This window comes from Podarcis pityusensis, assembly GCF_964106645.2.
Source record: "Podarcis pityusensis genome assembly, chromosome: 18".
Taxonomy (NCBI): domain Eukaryota; kingdom Metazoa; phylum Chordata; class Lepidosauria; order Squamata; family Lacertidae; genus Podarcis; species Podarcis pityusensis.
In genome coordinates, this window is record NC_138043.1 from 9877945 (window position 1) to 9892681 (window position 14737).

The 14737-nt window shown below is 46.7% G+C and overlaps 1 protein-coding gene across 1 annotated transcript in view; it reads right to left on the reverse strand.

Annotated features, from left to right (window-relative positions):
- MKNK2 (MAPK interacting serine/threonine kinase 2) overlaps nucleotides 1-14737 on the reverse strand; it is a 43491-nt gene that overhangs the window by 10518 nt on the left and 18236 nt on the right. Inside the window, exons 6-12 of the mRNA XM_080989027.1 lie at nucleotides 14193-14272; nucleotides 13755-13828; nucleotides 12597-12701; nucleotides 10949-11004; nucleotides 10123-10218; nucleotides 1771-1965; nucleotides 273-437 (exon numbers count right to left, since the gene is read on the reverse strand). Coding sequence (XP_080845153.1) covers nucleotides 273-437; nucleotides 1771-1965; nucleotides 10123-10218; nucleotides 10949-11004; nucleotides 12597-12701; nucleotides 13755-13828; nucleotides 14193-14272 — 771 coding nt within the window. The remainder of the gene's footprint in view (nucleotides 1-272; nucleotides 438-1770; nucleotides 1966-10122; nucleotides 10219-10948; nucleotides 11005-12596; nucleotides 12702-13754; nucleotides 13829-14192; nucleotides 14273-14737) is intronic.

Genomic DNA, 14737 nt, shown 5'->3' on the forward strand with positions numbered 1-14737 from the left:
CGGAGCATTACTACATGGTGTCAGCGTGGTGGGATTAAACCTACCCTGACTTTACTACAAAGTCCCTCTCCAGAGGGGGCCTGCCTGAATCTCTGTGGAGATGCTGCCAGTCAGTGCACGCAATACTGACCTAGATGAACCAAAGGCTTGTCTCATTTCATGGAGAGAGAAAACGGGACAGGTTTATTGGGGGCTGCAAAAAAAACAGAAAAACACCCTAACCCCAAATCAACGAACCCCTCCCACCTTTCCCCCCCCCCCACTGTGCTCACCCCTTGCACCCACGAGTGCTTGAGAACTTCGGCTGCGCTGAGGCGCTTCTTGGCATCCCTGACCAGCAGCTTCGAAATGAGGTCTTTGGCTCCGAAAGAGATGTGAGCCCAATCCTTGTCAGGGAATTCGTACTTCCCCTCCTGGATGCTTTCAAATAACATGTTCTGGAAGGAAGGAAGGAAGGGTCACGGAATCATACAAAATCACCTTTTCTGTTTTACTGCTGCATTACACTGTTCACAAAAGGGACACGGGTGGCGCTGTGGGTTAAACCACAGAGCCTAGGGCTTGCCGATCGGAAGGTCGGCGGTTCGAATCCCCGCGACGGAGTGAGCTCCCGTTGTTTGGTCCCTGCTCCTGCCAACCTGGCAGTTCGAAAGCACATCAAAGTGCAAGTAGATAAATAGGTACCGCTCCAGCGGGAAGGTAACCGGCATTTCCGTGTGCTGCTCTGGTTCGCCAGAAGCGGCTTAGTCCTGCTGGCCACATGACCCAGAAGCTGTACGGCAGCTCCCTCGGCCAATAAAGCGAGATGAGCGCCGCAACCCCAGAGTCGGCCACGACTGGACCTAATGGTCAGGGGTCCCTTTACCTTTTACACTGTTCACTCATGTGCTCTGCTAGGACTCCTAGATCTTTTCCATATGTACCGTCATACCTCGGGTTGAAGTCGCTTCAGGTTAAGCCTTTTCGGGTTGCGCTCTGCGGCGACCCGGAAGTAATGGAGCACGTTACTTCCGGATTTCGCCGCTCGCGCATGCGCAGATGCTCAAAATGACGTCATGCGCAGAAGCGGTGAATCGCGACCCATGCAGATGCGGGTTGCATTCGCTTCAGGATGCGAATGGGGCTCCGGAATGGATCCCGTTCACATCCAGAGGAACCACTGTACTATTTTTGCCCCCCCACCAAAAAAATCTTATATTGGTGCATAGCTGTCAACTTACAAATTTGAAAATAAGGGACTAGCAGCCTCGGAAATAAGGGATCAGCAGCCAAAATAAGGGATTTTCCAAGCACAGGTATGTTCAACTTCTGAGCCCCTCCGAGCCAAAGGCAGAAAGCCCAGCCAGCAGCCAAATGAAGCCTCAAGCCTCAAGGAAAATCACTGTCACCTCTCCGCTGGGAAGCGCTGAGCAAAGGCAAGTCTCAAACGCGGCCGATTTGATCAGCACAAGGCATGCAAGCTCTACCTCCCAGTCGTTCTTAGACTCCTTATTGGGTGAGCAACGCAGCGAAGCCACACAGTTGGAGCCTCCCTCCTCCCTGGCTAGCAGGGAGGGAGGGAGGGAGGGAGAAGAGCTGCTTCCTTTGAAACCCGGGAAATTTAAGGGACATCATCAATAAGGGACAGCAGTGGGACACGGCGCTGGGATAAGGGACTGTCCCGCCAAATAAGGGACGCTTGACAGCTATGTATTGGTGCAGCTGGTTCTTCTTGAACCTGACCTTTGTGCAAGGAACAAAAGAAGAGGAAGGAGCCCGAGGCCTACTCACCTGGCAAGCGGGACACGCTTCGCCGCGGTCCCAGCCGCAGTCGGTCCCGCAGTGGCCCACGAAAGGCGGGTAGCCGCTCAGCATAATGTAGAGGATGACCCCCAAACTCCACAAGTCGCAGCGCTTGTCGTAGATCGAGGCTTCCTCGTTGAATGCTTCCACAACCTCCGGGGCCATGTATTCAGCCGAGCCGCACTGGAATCGGGAGGAGAACAGAAGTTGGAAATGTGAAAAAACACCCACAATAATAGATAGGCAATCACTTATGCTAGAGTACTTTCAATTAGCAAAGCTGACTGGAAAAGTCAGAGGAGCCCCAAATCAAAAAAATTTCAGAGAATGGAGACTATTCAGAGAATGTATAAGATTATATTGTAATAATGATGTTATCCTAGCAGAACTGAATGATACTTGTATATAATAAACAAATGGAACAAATACACTAGATGAATATACAGGAGAAGTTCTAAAACAAACTGTGCGATAAAATTAAGATAATAGAAAAAGTACAACGAGAACGATTGGAAGTTTCTTTCAGAAGACTTTATTAGAAAAGGCAGGATGTTATAACCAATATTCATTTCTTATTGTTAACTCTTTTTTGCTTTTTATTTTTATTTTCTTTATCTTCTTTCTATTGTATTTTTGTGTTTAATTTTGATGTAACTGTTTGCAATATATATGTAGGATGATATTTTAAATCAATAACGACGAATTTAAAAAAATAAATAGGAATCGGGCAGAGAAAGGGTTAAAAGCCGCAGGGTCACACTTTTGCTTTTCAAAATTCCCCCACCGCAAACGAAAAGGTTCCAGATTTCACATGCAGAATAAATGGCATGTGATTTGAAACCACTAACTTTGCAGGAAAGAAACTGCAGTTTGCTCTTTCAGAAACACACACATTTTACACAAATGGAAAGTTGTTTTACTGTCTAAGATCTCCGGCTCCCACAATGAAATTATTTAGCAACAGATCTGGATTGGCAAGGCGGGGGGGGAAAGCCTCAATGGTCTTTATAGTTTCCCTACGCTCAGAAATGGAAGGAGGAGAGAACAGCCTCCAAGGAAGAATGGCAGATGAAAATCCTTGAATACGCGGAGATGGCAAAACTGACAGCACTGATAAGAAACACAAATTTTCAGTCTTTTAAAGAAGGCTGGGACCCACTCCTAGTCCATTTATAAAAAAGTTTTTTCCCCATACGTGACGGCCCCAGTGGGGTTTGGAGTGTAAGAAGACAGCAGAACGTGTTACAAATCACGTTAGAAAGGATGAAATTGGGTAAGACACTGAGGACTGGAACCTTAAAACACAATCGTAGTTTGGTCAAATTGGAATATAGCTGTTGAGTAACAAATGTAACATTCTATGTGGGGTAAAAGATAAAATGTTATTAGATAGATTATTAGAAAGATAGATTTTCTTCTTCTTTAAAACATAAAGTGGCGCGGAAATGAATAATAATAAAATTCACCAAGGAAAAAATGGCGCCTGGACATTCCATCATGGCGACCGCAACCGAGGTTTAAGGTGCCATTTGGCGATCAGCTTGTATATTTTGAATTTCTAACCCTGCTCGGGGGGAGGGGCATCCTTCCTTGGAGGTTTTAAGCAGAGGTTGGAAGGTGATCTGTCCTGGATGCTACAGTTGAGACGCCTGCATTGCAGCGGGTTGGTCTAGATGGGCTCTGGGGGTCCCATCAGACCAGGAAGCATTTTCTCTTTTGCCAGGTAGCCATGCTCTCTGGACGGCACCAGCTGAGTTTTGCTTCAGCTGGGGGGGCACGTGATCACCATGCCTCTGCCCCACATTTCACCCCTCATAAATAAAGCCCCCCCCCAAAAAACCCGGGACATTCTTTCCCAGAAGCCCTCAGGGCCAAGAAGAGGGAGACCATCCAAGGTCTATAAAAAGCCAGGCAGCGTTTCCTGGAAAAAGGGTTTGCAATGTTCAGGGCACCGCTATAAACCTGCCAGAATAGTTCTGTCCGATGAAGAAGGGGAAGGGATTGCGCATGCAAGGGCTGGGATCTCCCCAAATACACAAACTGCAAGAATTATGTTCTTCTCCCCACCCCTTTACAAAAAAAAAAGTCCAATTGCACTTGCAAAGGAACTTGGTGCAAATATATGACCCAAAGTCCTTTGTGAGCAAATGCATTTTTCTCACACTAGCTAAAAAATAAAGCAAAAAAAAAAACCTGTTCTGGAGCACAGAAATACTTCACAACGAAAAGACTCAAGGGTTTGAAAATGTGGAAGTCCGTTGTTTTGAAAAGTGCAAACCAAGCTGCTAGACCTCAGGTTCTTGGGGAGAACACACTGCCCCAAAGCTGGTGTTTCCCAGACTTTGGATATCGGAACAGATATCATTATTATTTTTATTTATTAAATTTGTATACTGACCTATGCCCACAGGTCTCAGGGTGCTTCACAGGATAAAATTACAATTTAAAAACCCTCAAAACACATAATAAAAATAAAAACAAACTAACAACACCCCCCTAGATTTTTAAAAGGGCGGTGGGTGTCAATCAGCCCAAGGCCTGGTTAAAGAGGAACTTTTGTGCGTTTGACTTGTGCCCATTTCTGCTTAATATATGCCTGGCAATTAAAAAATAATAATTAAGAAGTGGTCCAAAATGGGGGAAGACTTCCAGTGGGAATCTCACCCAACGTGTTTTGACTCTACACAGTTTTGGCTTCATGCTGTATCCCCAGAATTTATCCCCCACGAGAGATGAGCAGAGGCCTGTTTTTCTGGAATAAGATTGGGGGTTTAGTTAAGGGCTTGGGAAGAGAGTTGTAATTTTGGGGCAACCCCCCCCCCCAGACCTTTGAAACAATCCGCTGGGACAGTTCTTGCATGGAAGAAGAAAATAAATCCATCTAGTTAGTAGTGCCTGGAGAAAACAAAAATGGCGGGGGCAGATTTGGAGATCGGAGCCTCAAAGTCCATTCATAAAAAAAAAGTTGGAGTTGGAGGGACCCTGAGGGTCATCCATCCCAACCCCCTGGCAATGCAGCAATACGCAACTTTTGCAACCTAGGCATTATCAGCACCATGATCTAACCCAGGTATGGCCAAACTCGGCCCTCCAGCTGTTTTGGGGACTACAACTCCCATCATCCCTAAGCTAACAGGACCAGTGGTCAGGGATGATGGGAACTGTAGTCCCAAAACAGCTGGAGGGCCAATAGAGCTATCCAAGCTGACATTCATTTGATGTATTTATAGTAATAGTCAAATTTTATTATTTGTACCCCACCCACCGGACTGCGTTGCCCAAGCCACTTCTCCCAAGTTGGCAGCTTACAACGTTTTAAAAAAAGATCCATTTTAAAATACCAATCAATTGAAACAGATCAACTAAAAGTAATAGTCAAAATACAATAAAACACATGGGGAGGAAGATTTAAAATGCTGATGGCCCTGATAGGAGCCAGTTGGCGACATTGACTATACCAGCTTTTTGTGTTTCTATTTTAGTATCCTCAGCAAACTTAAAGACACCCTTCTTGGCTCTTAAAAAAAACCACAGGTGTGTTATTGAGAGAGGGAAAAACTGGAGCTTGAAGTTATTCCACGCTAAATTAATTTTAATTCCAAAACGACGGTCAGTTTATACGCTTCGGGATTATCAATCTGTCGCTTGCAGATTTAAAAAGGAGGGGAAACAGTGTGCTTGGTTCATCTGAGAAGTGGAAAGTGAAACTGGTTCAAATAGAACGCACCTGCCTGAACTCTTCTGTATACATACAGAAATCTTTAAAAATCAGTGAGAGGAGCAGGGAACCCCTGCTCACCGCCTCCTAAACCCTGTCCCTTAATCCCAGATACGCATCAAAGGGAGGAGGAGGAGGGAAGGGTTCTGTGATGGAAAGCGCACTCTGCACATGCTCAGAGGAACCCTTGACTGCAGCTGCAAAACGAGACCAGCAAAAAACCACACATCACCAAAACCCTTCGCTGTCGCCAACCAACCGAGGCAAACAGAGTTCGCTCTTCTTTTTCACCACATCCTCCCTTCCCCGAACGAGACCAGATCAAACCAGCCGAGACGCAATCTGCCCGGCGTCGCGTCAGCTGCCTAACTCTGCCCTTCCTCGAATTAATACATAAGCAAATCCACATTATCCGGACTCGGGCAAATCCTCCAGAAAGGGGCAGGGCGCAGAGTCCGGGTAACTTGCCCAACCGGCCGGCTTACAAAAAGGGAGGAGGGAAGAGCTTCTCTGGAGCCGATCTGCCTCGGGGGCACATAAAGAGGGCGGTGGAAGGATGCACGCTTAAGGATCACAGAGGGAACCCACAAGGTCATCCAGTCCAACCCGCTGCGGCGCAGGAACCCCAGCTAATGCAGGAACCGTTTCAATGGCTTTCGGGAGAGTTCATTGGCAGGGCACCTGCCTGGCATGCAGAAGGCCTCAGGTGTGTCTCCAGGTAAGGGTGGGGAAAAGACTGCCTGTCTGAAAGCACGGAGAACCAGTTCTGAGTTCGAAACACTAGGAAAACACACTTTAAAACAGTCGGTGCTCCCTCCAGAGAATTCTGGGAGCTTTAAAGGTGCTGAGAGTTCGAAGAACCCCGACTAAAGAATTATGGCAAGAGAAACTGATGGGACTATGCAGAATTGGCAAAACTGACACATAAACTACGGGACAAGGATAACTGAATGGGAACCCTTTACAAAGTATTTAAAGAAGCAACAAAGTGAACTGGACTCCTTGGCAGGTTTTGAATAAACACTCACAAACTTTTTATTGATAATATTCAGTTAGATAAATTAAGGATCTATACAATTTTGTAGCACGCAGAGAATAGCATTTACAGAGAAACCAGAGATGGGAACTGAGGGAAGTCAGAGGGGAGTTGTTCTATGGGGGGAATTAAGGATGATATGTTGTAGGATAATATGTACTGTTTAAATTCCTAATAAAAATATTTTAAAAAGTAAAGAGAGTTGTGGCCCCCCTTTTCCCAGAGCTACAATTCCCTGGGAAGAGGGATGGAGCGATAAACCAGTCTGGGAACTGTAGCGCGGGTATTCGTCAAACAGCGCCCAGCACGCTGAACAGCTTGCACTTCCCGGGGGGGGGGGTCCTTTGTAAGGGACAAAGCCATGACCGTTCAAAGCAGCGTCACAGAGCTTTAAATCTAGGGTGTTAATACGATCTGAGAGCAGATGCGCCCCGATATCTACAGATGAAGGCCAGCGTACAAATTCAATGAATAATAATAATAATAATAATAATAATCAACAGAACCCATTGACGTGAATCACTTCCATCAATTCCAATGAGTCAACTCTTGAGTAACGCTGAATACAACCCTGGGCTGCACAGCAAAGATTGTTTTTGTTGCTGATGCTGCAAAAATAGCAAAGGGTGTGGGGTTTGTTTGTTTTTTGGCGTTTTTTAAAAAATTGCAAAAAGGCAAAGGTTTTTTTGCAAAAAAAGCAAAGGGTGTTTTGTTTTCGTAGTGATATTTATAACCCTTTTGACACACATGGCTGGGATTTGATCTTACCTAAAACTCTATGTCCAAGAGTTTTGTTTTTTTAAAAAAAAAATCTGTCCATAGCCTGCCGTCTCCTTGCCCCGCCCCACCCCCCACCGCAGAAATGGGTCAGAGCAGCCTCTACAAAGCAAGGGGAGGGGAAGAGAGAGAGAAACAGATGGAAGGAGGGGGGGGAGAGGAAATCCCCAAACCTCAGGCCTGACAGCCAATCAGCCAAGCTGTTGCTAGGGGCAAATTTTACAGCATCTCAGCAGTGGTTTGGAGCGGGGGGAGCAAGAGAGACCAGAGGCAGGTGGCCCCTCTCTCTGCTTAGGGTGGGAAAACAACAGTTTTAAAAAGCTTTCGAAAGGAAGGGGAATAAATTAAGAGCACTATGGAACCCAAACCTGGGATGGGGGGGCTGTGTCTTTGCAACGTGCCCCCATTTCGTGCACTTCCTCCTCCCTGCAACACTTAATTTTTTCAAAACTTTGTTTGCAGACTGCAAATGGGAGCCCCTTGGCTGCTTCGCTTCTTCCGGCACATGCAGATTTGCATTTTGCAGGTCTGTGCCCCCCACCAAAAAAACCCCAAGACTGTTTCTTTCATTCAAAAGACAGCAAACACAATGCGACCTTTTCGATTCTGCACAGCCTCTCAGGAAACGCAAACCAGCCGCATAGCCGAGATACAGAACAAGAGGCGGTGTTCACATTCATGACACAATTCTACGCCACAAGTTAATAATCTCCGCGGCGCCTCAGGAACGGGCCGTGAAATTTGGAAGTCACCTAGTCCAAGCCCCTGCAAGGCAGGAATCTTTTGCTTGAACCCACAGCTCTGGGATTGAGAGTCTTGTGCTCTATCTACCGACTAAGCCGGGGTCCCCAAACTAAGGCCCGCGGGCCGGATAAGGCCGGAGGTACTCGTTTATCCGGCCCACAGTGACCCCTGACGCCCACTCTTACCGGCACTGCGTTGCACAGCTGCCCACTTCCGGGTCGGAGGAGCACCAGAAATACCTTGTCCGCATGCGCAAGCGTTATTTGCACATGCACAAGTGTTATTTCCGGCGCACATCCGGGTCGGAGGAGGCCAGTGCACATGCGCACAAGCTATTTCCGGTGCTCCTCGGACCCAGAAGTGCGCCAGAAATAGCGTGTGCACACGGGTATGGGCACGTGCTCCCTCGTCCTCTGGCCCTGGAGACACTGGCCCGAGGCGCAGTAAGTTTGCTGACCCCTGGATTAAGCTATCCAGGGTTCAAATTGCCCCACCCGACCGTGAAACTCACTGGGGGTGATGTTGGGGGCCAGCCTAATCTACGTCACAGGGGAGAAGCACGTCAGCCATCCCTGGGAAAAACGAACACAATAAATAAAAATAATAAGCCAGCCGGATGGAGCCAGAAATCAAATCTGACTATGGCAACACTCTAAATAAAAAAGACATGCCAATAAGCCTGGAGAAACATAACCACACAAGACCAGTCTGCATTGGCCAGGGACTGGTTGGAAAGAACCAACGTCCTCCCATTTTGCAAACATCTCCCTTCCTGGTCTCCTAGGGGGATCCTTGACTCGCCATAAGCCACCACATTAGTTAAAGCCAGTTAAAGGATGTAATAAACAGATTACAGATGCAAAGGGGGGATTAAATAAAATAAAAAATAAAAAATTTAAGGTCTTATATATATAATAAATGTTCATAAACGTACCAAGCAAACACGTACATAAATATATAAACCACATATCTGAAGCAGCACAGGAAAACAGCCCTGAAACCAATTTCTCTGCAAGGTCAAGGAAAATGGAAAAGCCTCCCCATTGTCTTTTCCTTCACAAATCCTGTCTTAAGGGTATGTCTGTGTATGAATAGGGTGAGCCTGTGACCTGGCTCAGGAACTAAGTATTTGTCATTACAAAAGACTGGCCAGGCTCCCCAGGGTATCCAATCAAGTGAGCATTAACAGATAACCTGCCAGACAGGAGGTAAACAACGCACTCAGATTTCTGTTGTAGACCGCCCTTTCTGTGATGTAGGTATGTTGTTTCTGGGGGGTGGTCTTGGACTCCAGGGCGGGCAATTTAAAATGTCTATATAAGGGCAAGCACACCTTGGTTCTGGGTCCTCCTCCTTCTCCTGCGTGTGAAGGGGGCACCCAGTTGCAACAGATCAATAAAGACCAGGCTTACTAGCTGCTTTGCTTCTCAATATTCTCTGATTGGCCTCTGCTCTTATCTCCGACCGATGGAGAACCTGCAAAGGACTCTAGAAGGGCTCTTGTGTCCCCCATAAGGCATTTTGGAAGGCCGGCTTGCAGCAAATGATGACCGAACGTACACACGGACAAGCCATACAAAGCCGAACACCTCTTTCCATCAATGCCAAAACATCAGCAAAACACACAGAGAAGGCTATATGGATCGGGGTGTGGGGGTGGAATCCATCCATCCCCAGTATTCTGATTCCAACAGTGGACAGCCAGACGCCTTTGGGAATCCGACTCTGGGGTTGCGGCGCTCATCTCGCTTTCAGGCCGAGGGAGCCGGCGTTTGTCGGCAGACAGGTAGACTGCCCCCAAGCATGCAGGCTTCCATCTGAGCCATCACAGTGAACAGACGCTGAAATTCCTGGAGGATTTTCCATTTTTAAAGCCTGCTAAACTTCAGCACATCTCACCCCTTTGAATTCCATCAATTATATATATAAAAAAAGCCTTCCTCCTCATTCAAAACCTGCTGGCTGCCACTTTTGTTGGTTGAGCCCCAGTTCAGATTCTCCTTCCAAGCACCACTTTTAAAGTGTTTTATATAAATTGGGTTTTTCCACGCTTGGGGGAACTTACCGGGGTGAGCAACTCTGGAGTGGAGATGGGTGAGCAATCGCCGTTCAGCTTGATCCCGCTTCCTAGATCGAAATCGCAGATTTTCACGGGCGAAACCTGCATTGCAGAAAAGAAAAAGAATTTGCCAGTTGTTTTTTTTAAAAAAATCCATAGCTCCAGAAAGAATTAATCAGACAAACCTATGAATTTCAGTTTCTCATTTCTCCCTCCCCAAGCAGCTCAAATTCAGTTCATTCCCCCCCCCTTTGCTTTCCACATCACTGTGAAAAATTTCGAAGTCCACATTAAAAATTCCTGCATGTTTTCATATGCATTTATCTTAACTCACCTTTTTAACTAATACGCACAATTCTGCAAGGGGTTTTCTCCAATTCAAAGCATTATTTTAATGTATTTTTAATTTTTGTTGGAAGCTGCCCAGAGTGGTTAGGGATACCCAGCCAGATGGGCAGGGTACAAATAATAAGTTGTTGTTGTTGTTGGGCATTATTATTGGACATTATTCACAGAGCCATTTTTGCATCTAATATCCTAGAATGGTAAAGTTGGAAGGGACCACGGGGGTCATCTAGTCCAACCCACTGCAATGCAGGAATCTTTTGCCCAATATGTAGCTCAAACCCAGAACCCTGAGATTAAGAGTCTTTTGTTTCGTTGGAGGAACACATTGCAAAATCTGGAGAAGAGCAAATTGCAAAGGGCAGCTGCATGTTTATTGCAACACCCTGCAGACGGCAGTTCCACAGATCGCACACCAAATGGCAACTTTCTCTTTAGACAAGACAAGAGGGAGCACCCTGCGAATGTGTTTGAAGCCACTCCTTACCTGATTGGAGCTTTCACAAAGGATATTTTCTGGTTTTAAATCTCTATGTGCTATTCCTGAAAAGGAAAGAGAGAGATTGCATCAGCAAACAAAAGCACAGAGGCTAAACTTCTTGCAAGATCAAAGAAACCTTTTTCGCACAGCGAGGAAATGAAAGCAGCAACTGGACTGGAGAAGGAGAACGCAAAGGCACTAGTCCCTAAGAAAACCAGCTCCCACCCTGTGGAACACCCTCCCTTCAGATGCAGAGTTCTAAAGGCGCCAGAAGCATTTTGCAATTGGCCAGCGGCCGCTTGCGACCAAGTGAAGATTCCTGGGAACCAGGATGGCGTCTGACGTCTCCATCACCTGGAAGTGCATGCCTGGGGATCCTCGGATCTGGACCTTTTCACACACCAATCCCCCATCCTGCAAAATCCTATTCGTTATATTTTATCTGCACAATCAGAGGAATTTCAAAAACCGAAGTGTTACAGTCTTGAAAAATGGCCGTGAGGCATTCCGTTTGGGCAGCTGCAACCCGGGTTCCTGGCCTATATCTCTCCTCTTCTAACACTGGGTTGCATGGCAGGGGAGGGTTGGACTAGATGACTCTCGGGGTCGCTTCCAACTGTCCCATTTGAAGATCCTGGTCTCCTGAAGGAAGGGGGCTCCACAGTTTTCAACACTGAAGAAGCCCTGCCTTTCTGCCTTCACCACACTTCCACAATTTCCTTTTATTTTATTTCATTGACATATAAAACACATACATATACATTTACACAATACACGTACACAACACGCTACCTAATTTTCATAGCATAAAACATACCTACATTACTCTATATAATACCTACCTATACTGTACATATCAACAAACCTACACACCTGCCCCACACGGACACCCACCAAGTGACTTGACTTCCAATCGTTCTCGTTACGCTACTTTATTTTTCCAACTAGCTTAAACACATTTCATTATTTCTTTAATCTCTTCTTTTATCTTAACTTTACTCTCCTTTCACTCTAATCATTTTCTGGATTCACTCAGTATCTGTCAGAAATTCTACTTTTCCCACATAAATTTTGATGTATTCCTTAATTCACTCACTCCTTATTCACTTGTACCCTATCTCCTCTTATCCTCCCTGTTAGTTTGGCAGTATGGAGGTATTCCATCATTTTAGATAACCAGTCTGTTTTAGTTGGGACGCTGCTGCTTTTCCAATTTTTGGCAATCAATAACCCTGCCGCAGTCGTTGCATACATAAAATATTGGTCTGACCGTTCTTTTTATTTCCTCTAACATGATACCTAGGAGAAAGGATTCTGTTTTTCCAAATGAAAATCTAAACATCGTTTTCAGTCTGTTATAGCTATTTCCCCAGAATCACACTTCCACAATTTCCAGTTGTTAGGAGGAAGGAAAAAACTCCTTTCTGCTTCCTCCATGATTTCATAAAACTTCTCCCGTGTCGACTCTTTTCTCGCTCGCCTTTTCTCTAAACTGAAAGGTTCCAAACGCTGCAAACTTTCCTCCTAGGGGGAGTCCCTTTGAGAGTTCAGACTGCCCTCTTCCAAACTTTCCCTCCGGGTTGCCAGACAAAATAACAGTGATAAGACCCAACAAGCCCCGTGGTATTTGCAGACTCGCAAAGGATTTGCTGACCTTTGTTGTGCAAGAAATTGAGGGCGCTGGCGATGTCGTTCACAACCATACTAGCCTCCAGCTCGTTGAAATGGCGGCGCCGATGGATGTGAGTCAGGATGGAACCTGGAAAAGATCGGAGCAGGGAGAGAAAAGAGGGCACAGAGCAATATTAGCGATCTCAGGCAGCAAAAAATAAAAGTTTGCAGGCCTGGGGAACAATCAGCGCAGCAGACAATGCCGAACTTGGTGGTCTGACTCGAATCAGTTCTCAATTTGGAACGAAGAGGGCTAGAAACATAACTTTTTAGGAGGAAGGCTGTTGCTCAGCAGTAGAACGGCTGCATTAACCATCCGTTAATTTAGCTGAGTAGTGTCTGAGAAGCAGCTCCATTCTTTGCAACTACGGCAGGTAAATCTGCAGGGAATTCGCTCCCCACGCAGGGCTGCCAACTCCGGGAGAGGCAGATATTGCTGGTTTTGACCTATAAAGCCTTAAACGGCTCAGGACCGCAATCCCTTAAGGACTGGCCTCTCCCCATATGAACCTGCCCGGACCCTGAGATCATCCTCCAAGGCCCTTCTTTGTGTGCCTTCACCTCAAGAGATCCCAAGAGTGGCAACACAAGTACAGGGCCTTTTCTGTGGTGGCTCCCTGTTTGTGGAATGCTCTCCCCAGGGAGGCCTGCCTGGTGCCTTCATTATACACCTTTAGGTGCCTGGCAAAAACATTCCTCTTCAACCTGATGCCCTTTGCAGGGGTAGGTTATTGGTTTGCCTTTCGTTTTTATTATGCATTTTGTGTTTTTCATCTCATAATTTTCCGGATGAAGGGAAGTATAGAGATTTGATAAATGATGATAGCAACAACTCCTGCAGAAATGCAGGGATGGCTTTTCCAGAGGACAAGCAGCCATCCTTGGCCCGAGAATAAAATCTTTTCACAGGTTCCAGTTCAATAATTTAATCCAGCCTGCGAGTTGGGATCCCTTTCCTCACCCCCCTGGAAGCAAAGTTGGACAGGCAGGTGGAGCCGATCACCTGGGTGACCAACGCCCAGGACAGGCGGGCACGGCTCAGCCAAAACTACCAGAAGGGCCAAAACAAGCTAGCCAGGTTAGGACCGCGGGCCAAACGTTCCCGACCAGCAACATGCCAGGCACGAGAGTCGCTACTTGCCTCCTCGCATCTTCTCGAACACAAGATAGAACCGGTCTTCCTCTTCAAAGAACTCAATCAGCTCCAAGATGTTCCTGCCGCGAGCAAGACAGGGAGGACATTTAAAAATGGGGGGGAAATCTCCACTTTGCATGGTTTTCTCCTAGAATGAGGACGTCTCTCTTTCTCCCCCACTGCACAGCCTTGCCAGGTCAGTCCAAGAAAGGTCCACACACCCCCTCCCCACATTTTCTTCCCCCAAATGGGATGCGTCTCCAGGAAGCCTGCAAAAGCAAGGCTGCAGATAGACTGCTCTTGAGCATGGAGGTTTCACGGGGGCGAACCAGGTGCTGGCAGAACCTCAGGTTTATCTGAGCAACTATTATGGGCACTGCCAGTCCAAGGTACCCCTTAAAAAACCCTACAGCTTAAGCCACCAAAAAATAAAATTAAAAATACCTATGTCCTTGGCACTGATACAGCATCTCGACTTCCCGGAAGACCCTGCTCCGGATGTGTCCGAGACGCTTTTCGATAATCTTTAAAGAGAAACACACACAAAGGAGCGAACGTCAGCGCAGAGTCGCGTCAGGGATTTGAAAGCGGCGAGTTGGGTGCAATCAAAGAGTTTTGCACCCTTTTAACACGAGTTCAAGCCGTTCCCTCGTCTCTGCGGGAGTCTGTGTGCATAACAGGCATCATTCATGGCCACCCTTGTCCTGTTGCAACTCCCCGCCCACCTTGAAAGGCTAGCTCTCTAGCTGCAAGGGTGCCGTTTGGCACAGAAGACCGTTCTCGTGCGCGAGTTCCCCCAAGCATCTTGCTGGAGAACAGCTTTTAAAAACGGCGTCACGATTCATCTGCTTGCACACGAATGCTCCCCCAAACACCCAAAAAAGCAAGTTTCTCCACAACTAGAAAGCAAACACATCAAGAAGAAATGTTGACCCTGAGAGGCTTTGTTTCTACGTGCAGGGATTTCAAGTTCAGCCTCTCTCAAGCTA